The sequence below is a fragment of the Cynocephalus volans genome, chromosome 2, assembly GCF_027409185.1.
Source record: "Cynocephalus volans isolate mCynVol1 chromosome 2, mCynVol1.pri, whole genome shotgun sequence".
In the NCBI taxonomy this organism is placed as follows: domain Eukaryota; kingdom Metazoa; phylum Chordata; class Mammalia; order Dermoptera; family Cynocephalidae; genus Cynocephalus; species Cynocephalus volans.
The window spans coordinates 213,203,816-213,230,433 of NC_084461.1; the positions used below are offsets into that span (position 1 = coordinate 213,203,816).

General features: G+C 52.0%; 1 protein-coding gene across 7 annotated transcripts in view; it reads left to right on the forward strand.

The window, feature by feature from the left end:
- Positions 1-9,268: 9,268 nt before the first annotated feature.
- Positions 9,269-26,618, forward strand: part of CAMK2B (calcium/calmodulin dependent protein kinase II beta) — a 100,453-nt gene continuing 83,103 nt past the window's right edge. For 5 of the 7 annotated variants that reach the window (XM_063084413.1, XM_063084427.1, XM_063084433.1 and 2 more), the window contains exon 1: positions 9,270-9,528. In XM_063084413.1, the coding sequence (XP_062940483.1) occupies positions 9,464-9,528 (65 nt within the window). In that variant the 5' untranslated portion in view covers positions 9,270-9,463. Of the gene's footprint in view, positions 9,529-26,618 lie in introns of all 7 variants that reach the window. The other 2 variants (XM_063084418.1, XM_063084422.1) reach the window with 1 other exon arrangement.

Consider the following 26,618-nt stretch of genomic DNA (forward strand, 5'->3'; position numbering starts at 1 on the left):
TGTGGAAAACCTAAGATGTTTCCCAAGCCTCTCTAATTTGGCAGGACACAACCCTGCCCTAGGTATGTATAGCCTAGTTGTCAGCCAAGGACTTCCAGGGCTCCCCACTTGGGAGTTCCAGGGAGCCCTACCTGTACAGCTTCCTCTTCTCCAATAACCTGCTCCACATGTGCCCATCGGCTCCACTCTCGTCTCTACCTTTTCAGTTCCACATGACCTCCATGCTCTGCCCAGACTCCAGCCCTTTCTGCTACAGTCAGGAAACCGTCCTTGGGAGAGAGCAGAATGATTGCGGGGCTCACCTTGTAGGTTTCACTTCTCTCAGGGATCCACGTCTTGCATTGCCTGTTGTCCACTGCCTGAAAACAGTTGCCTCACATATTTTGTCCAGGCTTATGGTTGTTTATGGTGGGAGGACTACTCTGGTTCCAGTTAATCCATAATGTCTGGAAGTGGGAGTTTGCCTGAGCCTGCTAGGCTGGCCACTGTGAGGGTCTAGGCCCATTGGCCAGTCTGCTGAGACCCCAGCTGAAGTCCTGCAGTCCAGGTGTGAGGCTGATGCCCCAGATAGGCCAGAGACTGAGGGACATTCAGAGAGAGGCCACAGAAAGAAATGGCCAAGGCTGCAGCCCAGCCTGGTCACAGCCACTGATGGGTACCATGTGCCAACACTTCAGGACCATTTGTCCTCACCTCCCTCAGGGGCTCCCTCTTCTTGTGGTCCTCCTGTCTAAGCCCTGGTGGCCTGCCAGGCTGGGGGCATAGCGGGAAAGGTGAGGATAGGGACTAGGGAAAGGGGCAGGAGTCTATGTCCATTGTGTCAAGCTTCTTTTGAGACTACCAAGGAAGGCCAAACATGGCAGAGACCAACATTGCCCTTAGGTGGGGAGCCCTGCTGGCCAGGCAGGAGCCACTCCACTCTGGGGGCCTCTGGGTCCAACCACCGCCCCCTCCTCCTTCCACTGGCTCTGCCAGGGTTACAGGGACTTCTGGAGCAGAAGGGGCATGCAGCAACTGTGAGATGAGGGGGACCCTGAATGTGAGGGGGGCCACCTGCAAGAAGGAGTCGAGAGGGCAGCTCCTCCTTTAGAGTCAGCAAGGGGAATCCCTGAAGGACAGAGGGCAGTGGGCCACACTCCTCAAAGGGAGAAAATTCAGCTGCAGAGCATGTTCCTGCCCACTTCCTTCTATACAACCCACATAGACGTTTTTGATGGGGGAGGCAGTTGCACTCAGAGGGTGGGCATTGCCTCTCTGGGAGAAAGGCCCATGATCTTCAAGTTCTGTGTGCATCTCTCCATCCCTGTGCAATCCGCGCAGAATTGCTGTTGCAGGTGGTGGTCTCCTCTGCCCCCAGGCTAGCAGGGACCTGGGATGGGGACTGGCATCTTGGCACAGAGCTGGCATGGCAGGCCCAGGATTCCAGCCGCCTCCCACTCCCTCCCTCACTGCTGTTTGTCTTCAGGCAAGTTACTTAACCACACAGGGCCTCGTCATCATTTGTAGAGTGCTGCCGGTAATAACATATCTGGCGTACAGGAAGCACTCAAGAAATGCTGGCTCTGACTGTGATCGCTCTGGCTATTTTCTGCTTGCAATAGGCTGGCGCCTGTTAATTTGTTCGTGCGCGCAGCTTCCCATAATTACGGCGGCTGTGTACAAACTGCATTATACTTGGCGTCTCCCACGCAAGGGCTCTTGCATCCACGGCGCGCTCTCCCGTCCCACCTGTCACGTGGCCCCGCATCTCCATCCACTCGCTCCCTTGTTTCTGCCAGGCCAGTCCCCTGCGGGGGGCGATTTGGGTTGTTTCCAGTTTTCCCTGTTATAAATAGCGCTGCTGTGCATATCTTTATTACAAATTCCTTCTTTCCTCTGAAACCCTGAATAACTGAGCCCACAGGGCATTCAGTCCCCGGCGCAGGCTGTCTTGCAAAGCCCTCCCGCTTCCCGGCGCGCTCCCCCCGCACCGCGCGGGGCCTGCAGATGGGCGCGGGGGCGGGAGACCGCCTGGTCCCGGCCTCATCGCGCAGAGCCCGGCCCTCCTGCGCCCGGGAGAGCAGGAACGCGCGGATGCTCCACGTCTTCCCATCCGCAGGCACAAAACCAAACCAAATACAACCTAAAGGAAAAAACCCACCCGTGTTTCCTAACTTTCTACGCCCTTACATTTGAAAAGATCTCCTTGTGCACCTGCAGCAGCGGGAGGCAGCTGGAGAGCCCCAGCCACATTTTCTTATCAGGGTTTTTTTAATGCTCCCCTTCTTTTTTAACGCTCTCACTGACTTTTTAAAAAATAGCACAAATATAATAAGTTAATATATTCTTATTGTGTGCAAAGTTCACCAGTTTTTACATCTATGCGGTGTTTTTTTACTTTTTTGGAGTCAACATAAGTAATTGACACGAGGGTACTTCAGTTTGTGGAAAAATAGAATTAAAAGAGAATACGAATATCTCTCCATGAAGACCCCTTGTATTTTCCCAGAAAAAAATTCTGTTTTAACTACATTTTCCCACTTGTTGGTAAAATAGTATTCTTTTATAACCTTATCTCTTTATTTAATTTTTGCCTCTTTCATACCTACTCTTTTGGTTTATTTTTGTTATTGACTACACTTGACAACGATTTATCTTTTTCTACTATTAACTTTTATTTCAAAGATCTAGCTTTTGGTATTATGAGGAGCTGTACTACTGATTGTTTTTTATTTCATTAATTTCTGTTTGGTGTCATCAAACTCATCTTTTTACGTTTCTTGGGGTCATTTTGCTCTTCCTTTCCCGCTTCTTGGGCGGTGAGCCCTCCTTTATTTTCAGTCTTGCGTGTTTTCTGATTAGCACAAGCAGGCATGACCTCTCCTCTGAGGCAGCTTTGGCCACGCCCCGTGGCTTGTGATCCCTCCTGGTGGTTTCACTCGGTTTGGTTTGTAAGTTTCATATACGTAGTTTCCAGGCTTTGTCATTTAAATTTCCTGTTGAGTGGATTTATGTGGCTTTCCTTTAGTTATTTCTTTTAAGTTTTATTGCACTGTTGTCAGTAATTCCTGCTTTTGTAGAATTTTTTCAAATTTCTTTTGTCTCCTAAAGCTTGGTCTATTGCAAAGACTCTTCCATGTGACTGAAAAAAGTGTATTCTCCATATGGGATATGGATATCAACATACATTTCATGTAATTTTTAAGTTAAGGTATAATTTACATACATAATTATATGAAACTTGTATGTAAATTACATTTACATAAAATGCACTGATTTGAAATGTACAGTTTGCCAAGTTTTTGACAAATGTATATATATATACTTGTATAAGCATGAAAAAATATAGAACATTTCTACCATCCCAGAAAATTCCTTTGGGCTTCTTCAAGTCAATCCCAGCATCACCCAGATCCTCTGCAGAGACAGCCACTTTTCTGATTTCTGTAACCATAGATTAATTCTAGAATTTTGTAGAAATAGAACCGTGCAATGTGTATTCTTTGTGTCTGGCTTCTTTTGTTCAGCTTCTTGTCTGAGAGATTTACCCATGTTGTTCAGTGCATTGGTAGTTATTCTTTTGTATTTATATACACTGATTTGTTTACCTAAATTCCTGTTTATGGACTTTTACGTCGCTCCCAGTTTCAGCTACCATGAATAGAGCTACTATAAATGTTCTCGTACAGTTTTCTTTCTTTATTTTTTTTGACATATGTTTTTATTTCTTTTGGATAAATACCTGACAGAGAAATTGTTGGGTCATAGGGAAGGTATTTATTTAGCTTTATAAGAAATTGCCAGTTCCCCAAAGTGGCTTTTTCATATTAATACACATTATCTTTTATAGTGTTTTGCATCTGTTAACAATAATACATTCTAACAGCTATTAGATATTAGCTCCCGTCACAGGCAGAACTCAGAAACAGCTGCACATGCTCCATGGACATTGGCTCCTTAGCAGTGATGGCCAAAGAATGGGTGGGGCACCAACACAGGCAAGTTACAGAGGGCACTACTTATTCCCAGGACACATTGTCTACTTCTTTAGTCATAGACACCCACACCCCAGCATTCTTTGCAGCTAAGTGAAGTCGCGTGACTTAGCCTCAGCCACTTGGCTGTCAGTGGGTCATGTGGTAGAAAGCTGACCAGCACCCACTATCCACCCCCCTCTCTCTATCCTGCTGCTTGCAACACAAATGTGATGGCTGTATCTCCACGTCAGAGCACCAGGAACAGGGCCAACCTGGTACCAGAGCAGATAGTTGGAGGTAGCCTGGTCCCTAAGGGCTTCATGACCAGCACAGGTGCCACCTCTGATACTTGGGGAAACGAATGATGCCCGTCTTGCATCAGTCCCGGCTGGAGCACACAAGTCTCAGTGTCCACATGGGGGACTCTGGGCCCCACAGCTAGTCCTCTGCTTTAGCATAGCCTCAAGCCTGTGTGTGGAGGCTGCATTTGGTGGCGTGGGAGTGCAGGGTCTCCTGACCCACACTAGGAGGCAGTTTACATGACGACAAGTTCCGGTGTCCACTGCGAGCCAAGGAGGAGCTGGGAGCTGCTCCCTGGCCCCTCCTGGCCATGTGCGACTTACTCCTGTCGGCCTAACCACTCCTGGCTGGTAGAGATACCTGGGTTGTGGGGGCTGGCAGGGACAGTGCCTGGCCCTCTGGGGCCCAAGGCCTGAGACATCCCTAGGACGATGGAGGTGACACCGACCAGGACAGGCATGGTGGGTCGGACAGGAAGGGTTCACCTCGCCTGGGACCAGGGAGGCCAGAGTTGCTCCAGGGAACCCCAGCCAGCCAGAGGACCGGGAAGGGTTTAGGAGAGGTGGAGTGGGCTTAGCAGGGGCTGCTCTCATTTCTCTATCTGCCTGAGGCACAGTGTCTCCTGGACAGATGGTGGATGCCTTCTGCTTGGATGCCTGGTGAGAAGGGAGGAAATCGGGGGGGGTGGGGGGATTCCCACCCTATGTCCCCTGGTTGAGTCTTTGATTCAGGTCTGTGGACACCGCCCACGGCCCTGGGGCTTGCTGGTTAGTTTATCATTTTGCTTGTTAGTCATCAAGGTGGCTCAAAATTCCTTGGAGGACTCAGGCTCCAAAGAGAATCTGCAGATGAAGCATCCACAAAACGTAGTGGGGCCTTTGCTGCTCTCTCTTCTCCATCCTCTTCCTTCTTTTTTTTTTTTTAGTCTTTTTCGTGACCGGCATTCAGCCAGTGAGTGCACTGGCCAGTCCTATATAGGATCCGAACCTGCAGCGGGAGCGTCGCTGCGCTCCCAGTGCTGCACTCTCCCGAGTGCGCCACGGGCTCGGCCCTATCCTCTTCCTTCTTAAATACACCAGCTTGTTCCAGCCACAGGACCTTTGCTAAACTGCCTCTTCTGCCCATGCCTTTCCCCTTCTCCTCGCAAGGCTAGCTTTCCTCTGTCATTCAGACTTCAGCTTAAACTCCAGCTTCTCTTCTGAACATGGACACCTACTGTGAAGCTGCCACTCTGTCACTCTCCAGCAGGCCACTTTGTTTCATGTCTACATATAACACCGCTCAATTTGTTTATTGTCAGTCTTGGGGGTAAGCCCTACAGGGGTAGCCACCTGCCCACCTCATTCCCTGATGTGATTCGGTGCCTCAGAGCCGGCACACAGTTGGCACTCAGTAACTGCACAGAGAAGCCAGTTGTCACCCTAGAGCAGAGTGCAGTGGCTAGAGGCACCAGCTATGAAGTCAGGCAGATCCTTCCGGATGCCAGTACTGAACTAGCTGTGCGACCTGAGGCCTCGGTTTCCTCATCTGTAAAAGGCAGGTAGTGATAGCCCCTGTCTTGCGGTGTTATGGTGAGGTTCACATGAGGTGATAAGAGTTGGATGGTTTCTGGCATGTAGTGAGTGCATTGTAAATTGCAGCCATGGCCTTCACCACCACCACCACCCACATGCCTGCCACAGTGTCCTGTATGGGCAGCTATGTCAAGGGCAGGTGACCAGGGGGTGGGCAGACTAGGGTCCTTCTGCTCTGGGAACCACAGCCTGCCATCCCAGGCAGACAGCTGGGCCTGGGAGAGATGGTACAGGGACATCCTCCCACATGACAGCAGCCTTGGGGGTGAGGGGTAGGGGAGGCGTGGCTTTCTTTGGGAGAATGAGCCCCATGTGCAGCACTTTTGGCTCTGCAGATGTGATGCTTGTTGCCATGGTGACTGTCCTAACAATAACCTCCCAGAACTGATATTCCCCACACCCGCCCCAGCTGCCACCTGGGAGGGAGAACCCTCCTGCTTAGGAAAGCGAACTGGAAAGGACAAGGTGGGAGGCAGAGATGATGCGGGGGTGGGGGCAGAACAGGGGCCCTTCCTGAAGGCAGGGTGGGGGGCAGCAGGTACAGGAGCAGGTGGCAGTCTGGGTCTCTCCGCCAGAGCCAAAGCCAGATGAGAGGGCTTCTGGGGTCCAGCACCAGAAAGAGTCATGGCTGGAAGCCTTTCTCCCTTCTAGCTGTTTTGCTCTGCTAGGGAGCAACCCTCTGGATGTGGAGGTGGGGACTGGGCTGTTCTGAGTGGGGAGCCAGGGTCAGGCTGTCTGGGCAGGGACAGTCGAGGTGCCTCTGGTAGCTCAACCTCTCCCCAGTGTATTGTGCCCAATTACCCCGACCTTCCTGCCCTCGTCAGGGAAGCTTCAAGGCGTGCTGCAGCATTTTGGCCCAGAGGAGGGCTGGCCTGGGGTTCCAGGTGCAAACTGCAGTAGAATGCGGGGAGAGGCGCAGGATGCAGTGGGCTTCAAATTGCACCCCTGCATGACCCCGACTTTTCGTGTAACCCTCATCCTGGACAGCCTCCCCCGCTTTTGAAAGGAGACCTCACAAAAGATCACCTCGAGTGTTGCTGTGTCCTCACCTGGGGCTACAGGAAGCTGTGTGTGTGTGTTTGTATGCATGTGTTCGTATATGTACATGCATGTGTGCATGTGTGCATATGTGTGTTTGTGTCTGTTTGTATGCCTGTGTTTGTGTGTGTATGTGTATGTGAAAATAAAGGCAAGCGAGGCCTTCTGGGCCAGTGGAGCTTGAGTCCCAGCTGTTTCTTGGCTGTGTGACTGCGGGCAAGCTACCTCACCTCTCTGTCTCTCCATTGTCCTTTCTAGTAAAGTGGGGATAATAGTACATGCCTCATAGGATTGTTTGGGAATTAAATGAGATAATATAGGTAAACTGCAAGTAAGCACAATCAATATCCACTGCCGTTAGGATTTCAACACCACTCTATCACCTCTAGACATGCTGGTAGGAGCGTGTGTGACTTCCCAGAAGCCTGGCGCTTCTGTTTCATTTGCTTTGCTGATTGTTTTCTATTGTGTGGCCCTGCCTCCTTATCAGAAATGGAGTTAGGCAGATGCTCTCAGCAGCTGCCGGGAGAGGCGCCTGTGGGGTTAGACACAATCCCAATAACAAGCCTTATCCAAGTCCATGAGGGGCCTCCAGTCCTCCCCTGGGACCACCTGGAAGTGGGCACTTGCCCGTTAGGATGGCCCAGGGTTCTCCTGGTTGAAGCCTGGCATTGAGGCATGGGTGGGGTCTCCCTTCCTGCTGGGTCCTGCTGAGGTCAGGGCCAGGCTCCCTCTGCCTCCTCAGCCAGGAATCTGGCGTGGGTCACAGCATTTGCTGTTAGCCTGCGTGTCCCTTGTCTGCTAGCTGTTTCATAGGTGCGAGATGGGACTGCAGACCATAGCACAGGGACTTGTTGCCACGTGGTCTGCTAATCACCCAGTAGCCTCCTGCCAAATGAGTCCTGGCTGGGAGGGCCCTGGTGGCTCCCACTCCAGAATTCCTTCCTTCGCTCCCTTTTCCAGGAAACATTTATTGTGGCTTCTGGGGCTAGCCCTGGGCTGGCCCCAGGTGAGAGAGATGAACAGACAGGCCCAGAGTCTGTCCTTGGAGCAGTAAGCAGGTCATGTCAGGGCACAGCATGACCCAAATCCAGAGCTGGCTGTCAGAAACTCCCTCCTCAGAGCCTGCCCAGAACGGACCCTGGTCCTGTCCCTTCAGAGGAGTGTGGGGGTGCTGGAGCCCCAAGGGTCTGAAGTCCTGGTTCCAGATGGCAGCCTGGGTGCTGGCTCTCAGGGAAGGCTTTTAGTGGAAAACCAGGTCAGCCCTGCCTCCTCCTTCCCGCCTGTCTCTCTCCTCCTCCTTGGCCTCCAAGGTGCTTTCAAGAGGGGCTTCGGTAGGTTGCCCCTCTTCCTCCAGGCCAGAGCAGGGGCAGGTAGGTGGACCAGGCCTGGGGGAGGGGAGAATGTGTCTCTCTACCTGGGCAGGGTGTCTGTGAGCTCTCAGAACCCGAGTGACTGATGGAGCAGTCCCTGTTCCCCTGGCTCAAGGCCCCTCATCCTGGACTCTGCATGTCAGTTTCTGGGACCTTCATTCCAGATACCCCAGTGCCCAGTCCTGGAGGAGCAAGGAGGAGAAGTTGGGACCATGGGAAGGGGGCAGCCCCCACCCTCTCACTCTCTCATTCTAGTGTCCCAGGGTGATCACAGGCCTGGGAGCTCCTGAGCAGCTCCATCAGGCCAGGCAGGACTGGGCCGTGCTATGTGTGGAATGGTGGAGACTGGGCAGGAGGGGGTTTAGCAGCATCTCCTCGTGGAGGTGTGAGGAATGAGTCCTGGGGAGGGTGGCACTCTAGCACTCAGCCCCCCATGTGGGCCCCAGTCCCCTCCTGCTGTCAAGGCGAGGTGGGACTTTAGGGGAAAGAGGAGGCTGGGTTCCTTGTGGTCCCCTGCATGTATAGGAGCAGGGGGGGTTGCCGGCTGCCAGCAGAAGAGCTGGCACAGGTGGCCTGCGTGTGCAGGGCGCGGGGGTCCACGCTGGCACTTGTGGAGGGTGTGCGGGTGCGGGTGTGTGTGTGCAGGGCGCTGTGCTGTGCAGGGTGAGGGCGAGGTTTCGGGTGTGTGCTGTGGGGAGTGAGCGCGGTGCGGATACAAGGCGCGGGTGTGCGAGCAGGCGCGTCTGCAGGCCGCGTGTGTGGGTGCGGGCGCAGTGCGGGCGTTTGTGCAGGACACGTGTGCAGGTGCAGGGCGCGAGTGTGCGTGCAGAGTGCGGACGGCAATGCGGTGCAGGGCGCGGGTGCAGGTGTGGACGCGGTGCGGGTGCGGGGCGCGAGTGCCGGTGCAGGAGTGGCGTATGCAAGGCGCGGGTGAGGCGCGTGCAGGGGGCGGCGGGCGGGGCTGGCGCGGCGGCGGCGCCGGCGGTGACAGCGGCGCCCGCGCCTCCCCGCGCGTAGGTGTGCGGCGCGCTCCTGGCGGGGACGGAGCGAGCAGATCTCGCGTGCGCTCGCTGCCCGGCGCAGCCCAAACCGGCCCCCGCCCGGCGCCGCTAGCCGAGGTGTCTCCTGCGCCCGCGCTCGTGTCGCCGCCGTGCCCGCGAGCGGGAGCCGGAGTCGCCGCCGCCCGAGCGCAGCCGAGCGCACGCCGAGCCCGTCAGCCGCCATGGCCACCACGGTGACCTGCACCCGTTTCACCGACGAGTACCAGCTCTACGAGGATATTGGCAAGTAAGAGTCGAGCCGCTGCACACGCGGGCTGGGCCGGGGACCGCGGAGGGCCGGGATCCCGGGAAGCAGGGACCCCGCACCGCCGCCTCCGAGCGCACTGCGGCCCCGCGCGCCCCCGGCTTCTCCGGGCTCCGGGCCCGAGCGCACGGCCCCTCGCGGCCCCGACCCCCGAGCCCCGGGCCCCGCCGCCGGACCTCGGCGTGTGCGGCCCTGCCCAGCCCTGCCCAGCTCTGCCCAGCGCGGCGGCCGGGCCGGGGCCCGGGAGTCGGGACTCGGAGAGGCGGGGGCGGCAGCAGGTGTCCCCGGAGCGCCCGGCAGACGTGACGCATTTGGCGGCGGGGAGGTCAGAGCGGAGGGGCGCGCGGGGGTGGCCACGGGGTCTGGAGCGCTGGGAGGGGTCGGCCGCAACCCCAGAGGGTCGTCCCCCGCGCTGGCGTGCTGTCCCCACCCCCACCAGACCAGCGGGTGGCGGGGGTGGCGGGACCTGCTCCGCGCCTGCTACTGCGCGTGGGCCCCATCCGCGCGGGGTGCCGGCGTGGGAGCAGCTTTGCCATGGGTCCCCCAGGGAATCTGGATTTTGGAGGATTTCCCCCCAGATTCTTCTGGAAACAGGAATTTGGAAGCCGGGGTGGGGGGTACGACGAGGTCAGGGAAGCTGGATCAGGTCATGGGGTGGGGATGAGGGTGTGAGGCGGGGAGCCTGACTGGGCTCCTGATTTAAGGGTCATCGAGGTAGGTGGGGGATGGATTTTGGAACGTTATGGGGGGGAAGGCTGTAGACGGGAGGGGTTTGAAAGATTTGTTTCAGGTATGGCGTGGGGGAGCGTACAGGTGCGTGACTTCTGGACTCTGCCCGGCAGCACGAGCAATGTGGGGAAAAACTCTGGTTTGGGGTCCCCAGACCCTGCTTTACGTCTGGGGTCAGAAGCTGGGAAGCCCTTGAGGGACCTCTTCTCTGGCTTGGAGTCTCCCCTCTGTGAATCAAGGTGGCTGCACCTGACATCCCTTGGGACTGGCTTCAGAACTCCTGAATCCCCAGCCTGGCCGGCTGGAGCCTCATCCTCCCCCATCCCCTCCCCCTCTCCCCCTCCTGCGCGGTGGGGGCGCTGGTGAGACTTCCTCGTACACATCCAGCAGCAGATCCTTTTTTCCCTTTACTAAAAAAGCGTCTGGTGAAACCTTGTGGTGGGCGAGGGCCGCTGATCATTGATAATTGTGGAGTGAGAGCTGGAGGAGTGTGGGGGTGTGTTCGTCGGGCTTCTCCTGCTTGCATGCAGAGGATTCGGGTGGGGCCTGGGGTGAGGAGCCAGGTAGAGTGGAGCCCATGCTTCATAGCCGGTGAAAGGGCAAGGCTGGGGGTGGGTGGGGAGGTGGAGAATCCTTCTGTGGGGGTGGCTGGACCTGGAGAGGTGCCAAGGGAGGTCTCCAGGGAGGGGGTCCCAGTGCCCCTTTTACACAACTGTGCGACCTCCCTGTGGGCCCTGGGGACACAGGGCTTGCAGGCACTGGCTGTGGCTGGAGGCCTGTGGGGAAGGGGCAATGAGCTGGGGGTCTTCTGATGGGGATGAGGTGGCCTCCTATGGACGGGAGCCCTGGGCTGTGCCCAGGCGGTGTGGCTGGCTCCCCAGCTTGCAGACCCTCAGACAGGGGACCTGCCATCTGTCCTGTTGTTCTCCACAGTTGCGCCCTGGCTGCTGTGGAGGCAGATGGGCAGCAGTGGATGAGCTTGGTTCTCCAAAGAAGAGGGAAGCTGTGGGATCACTCTTTCCTAGGGGACCTTCTTGTCATCCTCCCTGCTCGTTCCCAAGAACACTCATGCCCTCACATGGGGCATCCCTGGTCTTCTCTGAAAAAGCTTGTCTCAGGACCTTCCCTCCACCTGCAGCTCGCTCCAGCTGCTCCCTCCTCCGCTTTGGTGTCAGCCTCCCTGCCCTCGCAACTGAGCCGCAGAGACTGGTCATCCCGGCTGCTGTCACCCACATTGGGGAATGGAGGTCATTGGGGCTGCCCTCGGGAGGCTGAAAAGGGGGACCAGGTAAAGATGAGACTGCCAGGCTCCTCTCCTGGGAAATCAAGAGCATGTGTCACTGCTGGAAGGGAGCCAGTGGGGCCACCATGTTGAAGGGTCAGGAGTGAAGCCTGATGTCTGTTGAGGGGACCACCATGACTGGGGATAAGAGGGAAGGTGCCCCAGCCAGGAGCAGTCAGCTCAGTCCAGCACGCATTTGTGGAGCCCTACAAGGCACCAGGCCCTGGGGGGATGCCGAGGGCCTGTCACAGCCCTGTTTGGGGTGGCCCTGGGATAGGGAGGGGACCAAGAGCCAAGGGGTGAGGCTGCTGTTGTGGGTGCAGCCGTGTTGCAGATGGGGACAGGGCAGGGAGCTGGGAGAGTAGGGCAGAGCACCCTGAGGGGGGTGTCTGAGGCCTGGGCCCAGCTGTGGGAACTTGGCCTGTGCACAGGGGTGGGATCCTGCAGTGGTCATGTTGGCTGGTTATTGACAGGCCTGCCCAGGGCACAGTTGGTGTTGCTTCCTGGCCCCAGGTAGATGTGTCCAAGTTTATTTAAAGCTGCAGCCCTTGGCACCCAGTCAGGCGACACTGAACTCCCTGCCCAGTTGAAGGGCTGGGCCACAGGCCCACAGCTGCTCGCATGTGACGTGGCTGCCAGCCCTTCCTCTCCCCTCCCACATCTTTTTTCTCCTGTCTCTGCTCCCAGATCTTCCCCTGGGGGCCTGGGCAGTGGGTCAGCTGGCCAAGGGGAGCCGCTTCATGGGCCCTGCTATGCCCAGTCTGGCGTGGCTCATGGATATACTAGCCTCGTGGCCTGTGTCCTGGGACACAGAGCTACCTGGAGCCCTGGAGTCCTAGGAGCAGGTGCAGAGCGAAGCAGGAATGTCCCCAGTGCAGACCGGCCAGTAGTGCAGTTTTAATTTTTTTGTATGGAGTAGATTTTAAAAATCCAGAAAAATACCAGGAGTAATAAAATGAACACTGGTGTTTCTTCTACCCAGAATTGAAAACTATTGATCTTTTGTCATTTTAGCTTTAAAAAAAAATTATAAGAAGTAAAATATTGCAAATAAGTATTAAGTAACCCATTTTCCTTCAACTACTATTATGCATTTGGGTTTTTCCTTCTGGGCTCTTTTTGATACATTTATATACAGATATAAGTATCCATAACTCATATATAGGATTCTTTTGTGTGTTTTCTTTTAACTCGATGTAAAAAACCTGGAACCTATTCTTTCATTCCACATAGTCTTATTGACACCTGTGTGCGTTGATGTGTTTCGATCATGGGCTGCTGCGGAGCCATCCATAGTGTGAACACCATGTTTTATCTGCTCTGCTACTGACGGAAATCTAGGTTGTCTCCTGTTTTCTGCTCTTACCCACCACACCGTGATCAACACCGTGTGTGCATGTTTGCTGGTGCAGGCGTGAGTTTCTTTAGGGATTATCCCTGGCAGTGGGGTTGCCAGTGAGGGTCCACGTGCTTCCTTTGGGGCACCCACATCACCCTGCTGTGCCCACTCCCACCAGCAGTGCTGGGGACACTCCTGTCCCTGGGGCTGCTGTCACTTGATATTGGCAGGTAGTAAATGTGGACAGGTTGTTGGGTAGGAAGAAGGGGTCTCAAATTTTGTATTCAGGCTCATGAATTTCCACTTTCAGGGAGTCATCCTCTTTAGAATACGGATTCCCTGCCTAGAAGAAAGCAGCTCCCACAAGGTTTTGGAGATAATTTCAGGGATTCATGGATCCCTCCTTTTCTGGGTGAGATGGCACTGGAGCTCATGGCCCACATTGTAACAACGTTTAACATGGATGTTACTTTAAGCATTTGATTTGATTTGAGGTATCCAGGAAGTCTCCACCCCCCTGTTACAGACAGAGAACCAAAGCTAAGGAAAAGTCAGCAACTTGCCCAAGCCCAGGCAGCAAGGAAGGTCCCCGACCCCCAGTGCAGGGCATCTTCCACCCTTCCTAGCCTCCCCCGAACCTCAAATAGGCCCAGATCTGACCTTGATATGTCCTTGACTCCATCCAATGGTACCCCAGTTGGCAGAGAGCAGGCCGTGTCTGGGCACGTTCACGACCTGACACTTGCTAGGTCATTGCTGTCAGCTGTTCGATGCTTTCTGCAGAGAGGCGTCCTCTGCACTAGTGAATGGCCTGCTAGGTAGTTAATAGATAAACTTAGGAAATTCAGAGCAAATCAATTTTTGAATCTCCCGAGCTCTGCAGCTGGTTGCCAGGGAGGAGAAGAATGAGCTGGAGGAGGAATCACTATATATTTGCTTTCTCCCTTCCTGGAGCACATCAGGCACTTCCTGCCCCAGGCCCTGGCCAGGGCGTTCCTCTTCCCCGGACACCTACACAGCTTGTTCCCTTGGGCTGCTCAGCTCTCCACCCTGGCTCCCCACTCCCACTTTTGTCTTCTCTCTAGCACTTTGTACCATCGACACACTGGGCAGCGTACCCACACCTAGGCAGGGGTTCGGGCGCCTGGCCCAAGGTGAGTGCTCCTAAGGGGCAGAGTGAACCAGGTGGGCCTCTGCCTGCTGGCCTGGCTCCAAGGAGGCCAGAGTGAGTCCTCCTGGTCTCGATTCCTTAATGTAGGCTAGTTTCAAAAGAAGTTGCACATGCTGAGGTTGCTGGCAAGATGTGCATTAAGGTGATGCTAGTTTAGTTACTATTTAATGGTATTTTTATACCATAACCTACTTTGCTGAGAGCTAAGAATATATCCGCATGCTTGCTACCCGGTCTCTTTCTTTTCTGGTAACAGTTGCTAGCACTTAAGTGGTGCTTATTATATTAATCTGTTTTATCTGTGAAAAAGGTACTATGATCATTCCCACTTTACAGAAGGGGCAACTGAGGCACAGAGAAGCCCCCATCACCCAGTAGAGGTTACACAGGGGCAGGGTTTGATTCTAGGCAGTTGACTCTGGAATCCGTTGTGCTCCTTTCGGAAGCTCATGTCCCTACTCTACTCTGTGCTGTTAAAATACTGTTACTCCATGGGCTGACACACAGCCAGCTTGTGGTCCAATCTGACCCTAGGCTTTTAGGGATTGCGCCTGTCCTTGGTGGGCTGCTAGCTACACTGGCTTTGTGCTTTGCAGATCAAGGGCACTGCCCCATGGTTCCCCCTTTTGAAAACATCATTTCCTTTCATCGTCAAAGACAACCAACACTCTGACCCCATTTGAGACCAGCAAGACTTGAAAGTTCTATTTTTTTAGTTGAACAAATTACCAGAGCAAGATGATCTTGTAAAAAAAAAAAAAAGGAATACAGAAGTAGGTACAATAAAATGTGACTCACACTCAAGTGCCCTCAGTCCCCAGAAATACCTGGACTGTTTATTTTAATGTCATATAAGGATGTGTGTGTGTGTGTGTATGTGTACATATATACATGTGTACGTTTATCACATATGTATTTTTAAACACAGATGGAATCACCATATATGTGATTCCTCAATATGTTTGCCCCAACATGTTTTCATGACGACCCCCCTGTCATTCAGTCTCTGCCTAGGCCCAAGATCTACCAGTTCTCTTAGCAGAGAGAAGTGTGTAGACAATATTTTTTATTTCTTTATTTTTGGCGGCTGTCCAGCACAGAGATCATACTCTGGACCTTAGTATTATAACACCGTACACTTAACAACTGAGCTGAATGGCCAGCCCCTAGGCCATATTTTTTAAACCAAAAATTGGGACCCATCCTCTGACAAGTGTAACGGGGTATGATAGGACCCTGTATTCGGGGGGTGTGATTGCTGTGAACAAAGAGCTGTGTTCTTAGCACGGTGGAGCTGCCAAGGTCAAGGCCCCCTGTATTAAAGAAGTCCCAGGTCTCACTAGAAAGAACTGAAGGACATATTCCCATCTTCTTTTTTTTTTTTTTTTTTCCTGAGAATCCCCAAGAGCAGAGGGGAGAGAGATGCAAATGTCTGAGTTTTCTTTCTTCTATTAAAAAAATATTCTATTAGGATGGTTTGCTTATTTTTGCTTCTTTGGCCTTTGACAAGTTCACGTTGAGCCACCCTGGAATTTAACAAGTAATTTAATAGAAAAGTCCAAATGGAGATAAATGCACAATGTCTGCCCCTTGGAAAGACTACTCTTGTGTCCCTGATGCCACCTCCCTGGCCCAAGCAAGAGAGGTGGCCTTTCTGGAAATTTCAAATATAGTTTCAAAAACGTTAATTGCCTCCCTCTCCCCCACGAAAGTGGAATCTGATTTGACTATTTTAAAATAATTTCTACAGCTGCAAGTCACTTTATTAGTGCAGAAACCTAAAAATGCATTATGTATCAACTTGGTTTAAAAACAAAAATGATCATATTGGCCTATTACATTGTATATTTTATTTATATAAAAATCTGAATTTATTTAAAATAAAAACATCCTTTCATGTTAGAGGCAGTTTTACTAGCTGCCAAACTTCTAGTGGCTTTTGTCTCCTGGGTTAGGAGGTCACAGACTCAGGTCCTGGTGGACATAGTTCTTTTTGTATTGACATAGTAATCCTAAAACAACTAAAGTTATGATTCTTTGCTAAGCCAGATACAAGCTTTTGTTGAATTCTAGAACAGATTGGCAACAGCCAGGCAAAGATTTAAGACAGTTTTATGGGACAAAGCACAAAACCACACTGTTGTACGGCGGTGGGGGTGGGGTGTAATTTGAGACCCTCCCGTCCTTGTTTTCTACATTGTGAGCAGTGAGTAAAGACTGGTGCGACGAAATGCTCCCTCCATCAGGGATGATGTGGAAGGTGTTGTGCCTTCCAGGTGTCAAGCACATCCCAGTTAGGGCCATTTCCAGCATGGAGCTAGGGAGCAGCCCCTGCCTCGGGCACCAAATGTGTGCTGCATTCCAGTGCTTAGAACAGGGCCCAGCACACAGTAGGTACTCAGCAGTGGCCTGGCGACAGCCTGGGTCACTCAGGCCTTGCACCTGTGACTGCTTCCCAGAGTGGTGGCACACCCCCGGTAGAAGATGAGGGCCTTGCCAGAGGGGCTGGGTGGCCCTGCGGGTGGGTACTGGGGTACTCTGCTGCTTGCTGGGTCTCCTGCTGGGGCGGTCACAGGGCTGTCAGCACTCACTCACCTGTCATGGAGCTTGACTCCTAGAGGTTTGGAGCATTCTGGCTTTTTCTTCATAAAGTTCTTCACATTCCTTCTGTTCTTGTATGTTGAGGCACAGGCTGATTCTCAAAGTCCGTGGGGTTTGATCCGGGTCACTTGTTAGGAGCTTTCCGGGCAAAGAGCTTGGGTCTAGTTAGGAGTAGGAGTTGCCGAGGAAGGCGGCCAGGACAGTGGTTCTCAGCTGGGGAAGTGTTCATGTCCCATCCCAGCACAGCTAGTTAGGTGCCCGGGGGGATGAGGCATCAGTATTTTTAAAAGCTCCCAGGTGGTTCCAGAGGAGCAGCTACAGGGTACTGTGCACCTGAGGCTGGACACTCACCTGATCCTGAGCTCCCTCTCACATCTCTTGTTTCTTTCAGAGCCTCACCTAACCATGTGCGTTTAGAATTTGCCTTTGCTTTCTGGATGCTCACAATGACGTTACCCCTCACCCTGTACAAATTGTCTAGAGCAGCACTGTTCAGAAGAAATAAAATGTGGCCACAAAGGTGAACCACACGTGTGATTTTAAATGTTCTAGTACTTAAAAAAAAAAAAAAAGGTAAAAATAAACAGGTGAAGGGAACTTTAATATATTTATTTAACCCTATATTCAAAATATTATTTTAACATGTAATCAATAAAAAATTTATTAAGCTATTTTGCATTCCTTTCTTATATTCTGTCTTTGGAACCTGGCATGTATTTTACACTTATGGCACATCTTAGTTTGGGCCAGCCACACTCCAGGTTCTTGTGGCTACCTGATGGCAGTGGGTACTGCATCGGACAATGCAGGGCCAGAGTTTCAAGGTCACCTTTTTAGAAGTTTATTTTTTTATTTTTATGGTTTCTTTTGAGATGATAGAGTCTGAGTTGTCTTAGTCTGTTCCTGATTTTTTTTTTTTTTTTGCTTTCCTGCAGACTTATCCATCCATTCAGCAAGTCTGGCCATATACTTTCCATTTGCAGGCATTTTCTGGGTGTTTGGGAAATAGTAGTGAACAAAGCAGTCAAGGATGCCTGCCCTCATGGAGCTTATTTACTGAGGGGAGAGACAGGTAAAAAACATAAAAACTAAACAAATTATCTGATAGGCTAGAAGGCTGTGAATACCTCTGAGAGTAATTAAAGAAACTCAGAGGTGTCAGTTAGAAGGAAGGTTACCCTTATAAAAAGAATGGTCAGGCCAAGAAAGAAGAGAGAAGACTCAAACTGCTAAAATCAGGAATGAAAGGGGACATTACTACCAACTTACAGAAATAGAAGAGATTATAAGGAAATACTATGAACAATTATGTGCCAAAAAATTAGATAACCTAGATGAAATGGACAAATACTCAGAAAGACTGAAACTGACTCAGGATAAAATAGAAAACCTGTGTAGATCTATAACAAGCAGAGATTGAATTAGTAATTTAAAAATTTCCCACAAAGAAAAGCCCAGGCTCAGATAACTTCACTGGCAAATTCTACCAAACATTTAAAGAAAAATTAATACCAATTCTTCACCCTCTCCCAAAAATAGAAGAGGAGGACTTTCTTCCCAATTTTTCCTATGAAACTAGTGATACCCTGATACCAAAACCCTAATACAAAGACATCACAAGAAATCTGTGGAACAGTATTCCTTATGAATATAGATGCAACATCCTCAACAAAATAATAGCAAAATGAATCTAGTAACATATAAAAAGGATTATACATATGAACAAGTAGGATTTATCCCAGGAACAAAAGGTTCTTTCAACATAGAAAAATCAATCTATGTAACAAACCATATTGCTAGAATAAACAAAGAAACTATACGATCATCTCAATAGATGCAGAAAAAGCATTTGACAAAATTCAATACTCTTTCATGATGAAAACACTCAAAAAACTAGGAGTAGAAGGGCACTTTCTCAACTTGACAAAAGACAGTTATGAAAAACAGCTAACATCATATTTAATGTTGAAAGACTAAGTGGGTTCTCCCTAAGATCAGGAACAAGACAAGGATGTTTGCTCTCTGCACCTCTGTTCAACATGGTACTGGAGGTTTTAGCCAGGGCAATTAGGCAATAAAAAGAAATAACCAGATTGGAAAGGAACAGGCCAAACTACTTCTACTTGTAGATGATATAATCTTGTACATAGAAAATCCTAAGGAACCCACTAAGAAAACTATTAGAACTAAAAAATGAATTCAGCAAAGTTGCAGGATATAAGATCAATATACAAAAATCTCTTGTATTTCATTACACTAGCAATGCTCAATCTGAAAATAAAATTAGGAAAAACAATTCCATTTACAGTAGCACCTAAAAGAATAAAATACTTAGTAATATATTTAACAAAAGAAGTGCAAGACTTGTACATTGAAAACCACAAACTGCTGTTGAGAGACATTAAAGAAGATCTAAATAAATGGAAAGACATCCCATGTTCATGGATTGTAAGACTTCATATTGTTAAGATGGCAGTATACTCCAAATCGACCTGCAGATTCAGTGTAATACCTGTAAAAATTCCAGATGCCTGGTTGCAAAAATTGACAAGTTGTTACTAAAATTCACATGGAAATGCAAGGGACCCAGAGTAGCCAAAAAAAATCTCAAAAAAAGAAGAAGAAAGTTATAGAACTCACACACCTTGATTTCAAAACTAATTACACAGCTACAGCAATCAAGATGGTATAGTATTGGCATAAGGATAAACAAACAGAGCAGTGGAATGGGATTGAGAGTCTAGAATAAATCTATACATCTATGATCAGCTGATTTTTGATAAGGGTACAAAGACAATTCAGTGGGGAAAGAATAATGGTCTATTCAACAAATGGACAATTGGGTATCGATGCACAAAAGAATGAAGTTGGAACCCTACAATGCCATATACAAACATTATCTCAAAATGGATTGTAGACCTACATGTAGGCGCTAAACCCATAAAACTCTTACAAGATAACATAAGAGTAAATATTCGTGACTTTGGGTTAGGCAGTGGTTTTTTTAGATATGACACTGAAAGCATAAGCATCAAAAGAAAAGTTGGACTTCGTCAACTTTAAAAACTTTTGTGCTTCAAAGGACACCATCAAGAAAGTGAAAAGACAGCCCATAGAACAGGAGAAAATATTTGTAAATCATATGTCCAATAAGGAAATTGTATTCAGAATATTTTAAGAACTCTTATGCCTAACAGTAAAATAAAACAACCCAATTCAAAAATGGCAAAGGACTTGAATAGACAGTAGTTCTCCCCAGAAGATGTACAAACCTCCAACAGCGCATGAAAAGATGCTCGACATCATTAGTCATTACAGAAATACCAATCAAAGCCACGATGAGATACTGCTTCACCCCCTCTAGGATGGCTGTTATCACAAAGGTAATAGCAAGTGCTGCTGAGAACATAAAAGGGGCAGCCACGACGGAAAACACTTTGGCGGTTCCTCAAAATATTTCCTTCCTAGGTATACATCTACGAGAGATGAAAATACGTGTCCACACAAAAGCTTGTTTGTAGCAGCATAATAATAGCCCCAAAATAGAAATAATCCAAATGTTCATCATCAGATAAATGAATAAAGAAAAATGTGTTATATCCATCCAATGGAACATTCAGACACAAAAAGAAATGAAATACTGGTAAGTATTGATACATACTACAGTGTGGATGAGACTTAAACACATCGTGCTCAGTGAAGGAAGCCAGTCACAAAAGGCCACGTGGTGTATGATTCCGCTTGTATGAAATGTCCGGAAGAGGCAGATCTGTAGACTGAAAGCGGAGCCGAGGGGCGGTGGAGAGAGGATGGGAAGGGACTGCTGGTGAGGAGAAATTTGTTTGGGGGATGATGAAAATGTTGTAAACTTAGATTGTGGTAGTGGGTGTACAGTTCTGTGAATATGCTCATATTAAAAACCACTGACATATACACTCTAAGTGGGTGAATTGTTTGGTATATGAATGACATCTAAATAAAGATGTTAAAAAATAAATAAAACCTCCTTGGAAAAAAAAAAAGCTCTCGCCTCTGGCTCTCAGCATTCAAATTGCTGAGAAGTGAGCTTAAAGATTAAAGCCAAGGCCCAGCTCGCACCGGTGGCCTCCCCTGATCTTCAGGGCCCCAGCAGAAGTGTGGCTTGGCTTGGGTCAGGCCTCCTCTGAACCAGCTTCCACAGCGAAGTGTCTTCACAAATGAAAGACACGGTGAGAAGCAGTCTTGTCACTAGAACACCTGACTCGTGCCTGATGACAGTGTCTCTAAACTTAGCCAGTCCTCTGGGCCTCTGCCTAGTGTGAACTCAGGCTGACTCGGCACAGCTCCCGCTGGGCAGGAAGGCCCAGGAACATGTGAGCCCCTCAAGAGCAGGGCCGGGGCAGGCGGGCTCTGGCCTGGAATCCAGGGGATAGTCGCCACGTGGGTGATCCCCACCCTGAGGGCACGCGGGGGAGGGTGCTGTCTGCCTATTCACTCTCTGGGCTGCCTTTCTGAGGGTTCCACCTGCAGGGACCTTGCCTGCGTCTGCGTCCTCGGGCTCCATTTTTCTCCTTTTCCAAAAACTCTGGTGGGGGAGGGAGCAGGTTTGTTTCTCCAGCTCACCAGCTTACTCCCCTCTTTTTCTCCTCCCCTCCCTTCACTTAAAGGGTCTGTAGGGGTGTCCCCTGTCCTGCCTTTCCACTCTGTGGCCTGTCCTTAGCCCCACAGAGCTTCGGGCTTTGGCAGCCCTGGGACTGATGTCACTGCACTCTGGGTCTCTGGCTCCCACTGACACGCAGCTGGGATATTTACCCTACCGGAGGCTGAAGAATCGAGTTGTTCTAAATTCCAGTCACATCTGCTTTCTGCCCCACCATGGGGACTCTGAGGGCGGCTTCGTCAGTGACTTTTGAGCCATGTGCAGCATCATGTTATGGGTGCGTGGGGAGTTTGGTTGCCCACTAGGCCATGGGGTCACCATGGGGCAGTTTGAGTCAGAGCCCCTGCAGGGCACCTTGTGTAGATGTCAGCAAGGAGCCCTTGGGCAATGCCTTGAGGAGGGCCTGAGGCCAGCCTGGTCTACAGGGTGCTCCTGGGGTTGTTGGGGCTGCCCCAGGCTGCAGCAAGCAGACAGTGAGACCTGGCCTCAGTTTCCCCCATCTCCTGCTGGTGTGACTCCATGGTCACAGGGTAGGTCAGTGCCTTTCGGATCCTGCCATGTGACCTTGGGCAGCGGAAAGGTCACCTCTTAGAGTGTCATTGAGAGGGTCAGTGCACAGTGCAGGGAGCCAGCCACATGGCCATCCATCCCTGTTGGAGAGGGGAGGGCAGAGCTGGTTGGATTCCCCTCCCCGTGTTGCCTGCAGACTGGAGCAGAGACCCAGGCCCCAAGGCCCGGTGGCTGCAGGTTTCCCTGCTGCTGTCTTTGGGGCCTGGGGCTGGGGAGGCGGGGGCATGCCCCAGAGCCAGGCTGGGTGTGTGGTCAGCAGGACAGCCCTCCAGGTGCCCGGAGCTGGGCTGGGAGGGTCCCAAGTGGCAGCTGTCTGTGCTCGTGTCTAGCTTCAGTGGGGCATGTGGGACAGAGCAGCCCTGCCCCCAATCACAGCTGCTGTTGCGTCTGGTTCATGGTTTACTGTCTGGAATCGGCAGGGATGGTTTTCTTTGTATTTTTCTTGCTTGTCACCATAGGTTAAAGTTTGATTTGCCACATGGTGCTAGAGTACTTGCCACATGGAGTACTTTCTAAAAATCAGACTTTAAAGACAGCATTACGGGGCCGAGCCCGTGGCGCACTTGGTAGAGTGCTGCGCTGGGAGCGCGGCGACGCTCCCGCCGCGGGTTCGGATCCTATATAGGACTGACCAGTGCACTCACTGGCTGAGTGCCGGTCACGAAAAAACGACAAAAAAAAAATAAAGACAGCATTACAAGTACCAGTTTCTTTCATTATTTCTTAATGATTTCTCAGAGATACAGCCGCATACCCAACCAGGACATTTTTATTGTGGTAAAATACACATAACTTAAAATTTACCAGTCTAACCATTTTTACGTGCACAGTTCAGGCGTTACGTACGTTCACAGTGTTGTGCAGCCATCACCACTGTCCATCTCCAGAACTTTTTCATCTCCCCAAACTGAAACTCTGTCCCCATCAAATACTGACTCCCATTTCCTCCTCCCCAAGCCCCTGGAAACCACCACTCTGCTTTCTACCTCTGCGAGTCTGACCACTCTAGGGACCTCTTATAAGTGGAATCATACAGTATTTGTCCTTTTGTGACGGTTATTTCACCTAGCATAACATCCTCAAGGTTCATCCATGTTGTGGTATATGACAGGATTTCCTTTTTTAGGGCTGAATAATATGCCAGTGTACAGACAGACCACATGAGTTTATCCATTCATTCCTGATGGATACTTCCAACTCTCAGCTATTGTGAATAGAGCTGCCATGAACGTGGGTGTACAATGGACACTTTTAAAGGACATGGTACGTAGTCCCTCCTGCTGGGCCCGATTGACCTGCAGCACTGAGCACTGTGGCTGTGGGCTTTGTGGAACTCTCTGGGCCTCAGCCTTCCCTCTAGGAGGGGTGTGTCAAATGGTGTTCTGGGTTCTCCTCTCGCTCCTTATATTGGTTCTGTGGAAATCCCATTTCTTTCCTCTGAGACTTGTCGCAAGCTCACCTGTCAGATGTGCAGGTGCCCCCCAGGCCAATCACACGGACATTTTTAAGCTTCCAAAGTCCTTCTGTCTTCCTTGAGAATAAAACTTAAGAGGGATGAAATCTGATTGATCTGAAATGTCAAGCAAAACCCCAAAATGTTAATCAATACACACCTTGCAGGAAAAGAGAACTGAGTGACACAAAACATCTTAAGTCCTAGAGACTCCGTGGTCGCGGCTACACTGGGTGTTATTCAGGGTGTGGGGCCCAGGGTTCCTGCAGGTGGTCAGCGGGTGCGCCTGCATGTCCTGGGCAGAGCCGCGCTTGCTGTGTCCCTGGTTCTGTCTCCTCCGGCTTGTCCTCTGTGAGCTGACGCAGCCCTGGCGGTTGCTCTGTTCAGGAGCAATTTCAGATCCTCCAGGGTTTGGTTCAGCTCTTGTCCCTGCGTGGTCCCTTCCCGGGCACAGTGGTTGGCAGGGCTTTGAAGCACTGCCTTTGAAGGCAGCTCTGTGGGGCTGCTCGCAGACCGGCCTTTTGTGGGAGCCACTACTGTGATTGTGTTTCTGAATCCAGTCACCGTTCTGGCTGGTTTCACCTGAGTCAGCTGGTGTCACGTGGTCTTGGATCCATTCAGTACCACTAATGGGATAATGACACTGACTGCTTTCTGGAGGGTGGTCCCATCATCAGGCTGTGAGGCTGGGCTGTGTCCTTTCCACAGAAGGGGAGACTGAGGCTGCAGTGACAGAGCCCAGACCCCGCTGTCCCCTGTCCACGCCCATGCCTGGGTCAGATGCCGCCTCAACACAGAGGTCTCTGTCTGCTCTCCCTTCCAAAGGCCCTCTCCATGCCCTGTGCTTGGGGACATGACTGAGCTGGGGACTCAGACGCTGCCAGGGTACCCCATGAATGTGCGGGGGAGAGGGGGACACAGCATGGCCATCCCACCCTCGTTCCTGCTGGTTCGGGGCTTGGGTTCTGGGCCTGAGGGCACAGAGGCCTTGAAGCTGCCAGGCCAGGAGCAGATGGCCTTAGCTTGAGGTGGGTGGGCAGGAGACCCAGCCCCAGAGCCTGGCCCCAGCTAGGCAGCTGTGAGCTGCTCCTTGTCTGGCCACCCCTCCAAGGAGAGCCCAGCTGGCTGTAGCGACCCCTCCTCCCGCGGGCCCCACCTGGGCTCCCCACCCCTCTGGGACAGCGCCCAGCAAAGAGGTGGCACTTTGTGGAATCCGTGTTCCTGGTGGGAGCCTGTTGGGCAAGGTGGGCCAGGCTGTACAGGGCCCTGGGCTGAGGACACAAACCTCCCGTACAGTCTGAGCCAAGCAGGCAGCTGCCCACGCCCAGTTCCCTTGGTGCTTCTGCTGGGCGGGCAGTGAGGGCAGGCTGGCCATGGACAGATGCCCACAAGGACTGGGCCGCTCAGTCCCTGGTGTCACATGGAGAGCTTCCCGGGGCTTGCACACCACCCACTCTCAAGGCCTGCTGCTGGGCAAGGCACGTTCTATGTGCCTCGCGTGGCCGGTGGTGGGGACAACAGTCACCTGCATTCCCTGAGCAGTACTTGGCCCGGCCCTTGGGACAGGCAGGTCTGGGGGCCCATCATCCCTCTTTTCTGAAGGCTCCTGGCTGCTTTTGTCCTCCCAGAGCAGACATGTAGGGTGGGCAGGGGGACCTTGCCTTGCCCCCGGGTGTCTCTGCAGACCTTGCTTAGAGAGGTCAGCAGGAGGTTCCTGGCACGTGGGCACTTGGGGGAGATGCCTGAGGAAGGAGGGATGCAGAGGAGAAGCACTGGCAGCCCCCAGGCAGGGCAGAGGGGCAGGAGGTAAGGAGACGAGGGGGGATGGAAGCAGTGTGGGTCCCGGACTGGGCATACTGCCGGGTGCCCCCACAAACAGGGGTCAGAGAGGCCCTGTCTCTCCTCCTCCAGCCACCTGGGCCTTTCTGTCCAGCATCAGGGCTCCCTCTGCCCTGGATGCCACATTCATCCTGGGACCTAGCTTGTCTCTGGAATCTCTTGGGTGAGAGTCAGGATGGCAGCTGCCCATGCCCCAGCTAATTGCCCACGTCCCCTGACGAGCTTAGACTTCTGCAGGCCTGCGCCGTAGCAGCAGAGAGAGGAAGAGACGGGCTTTGTCCTCAAAGCATCCCTGTTCACTCTGGGGGACAGAACAAGAACGTGCCCAGCCCCATCTCCCCCAATCACGGCCCACGTGTGTCACAGCGGCCCTCACAGCATTTGGGCTGCACATGCGGAAGGGGTAGTTTCCCTCAGCTATAAAGAGCTCCTGCAGGTCAGTAAGAAAACAGCCCAAATGCCAGTTGAAATGGGGATGAAGGGTATAAACAGGCAGCTCACATACAAAGAAACAGAACACTTCAGCTGATAAAAACCAGAACACAAACTGAGCAAGGCTTGGCCATCCGGCATCCTCATGAGCTTCCTCCATTCATCCCATCGGCAAATGAGGCCACCTCCACTGATCTCAGACCCAGCTCCCTTCCTGTGGCCCAGGACCAAGGCCCTGGGCTGCAGGAACCCCCGAACTCATCACAGGGAGGGGGTCAGCCCTGGATGAGACAGAGAGCCTCTGCCAGGAGGTGGGAGATGATTCCAGAGATGCAGTTGAGCCGGGGCTGACCCTGCGGCTGCGGGACAGAAGGTGCCAAGATGCAGAAGGACCAAGGCCAGGCCGGCTCACGCCCTCTTCCCCCTCCTCTTCACACCCTGCCCTCCCTCCTCTTCACACCTCCTCCCCCTCCTCTTCACACCTCCTCCCCCATCCTCACACCCTCCCCACCCTCCTGCTCACACCCTCCTCCCCCTCCTCTTCACACCCTCCTCCCCCTCCTCTTCACACCTCCTCCCCCATCCTCACACCCTCCCCACCCTCCTGCTCACACCCTCCTGCTCACACCCTCCTCCCCCTCCTCTTCACACCCTCCTCCCCCTCCTCTTCACACCTCCTCCCCCATCCTCACACCCTCCCCACCCTCCTGCTCACACCCTCCTGCTCACACCCTCCTCCCCCTCCTCTTCATACCTCCTCCCCCTCCTCTTCACACCTCCTCCCCCTCCTCTTCACACCTCCTCCCCCTCCTCTTCACACCTCCTCCCCCCCTCCTCTTCACACCTCCTCCCCCATCCTCACACCCTCCTCACCCTCCTGCTCACACCCTCCCCACCCTGCTCACACCCTCCTCCCCCATTTGCACCCCTTCCTCTTCTCACCAGTGCCTTGGCCAAGTGGGTGATATTTCTCCAGTGGGCCTTGTTCATCATCTGTAGAAACCACTACAGGCTTCA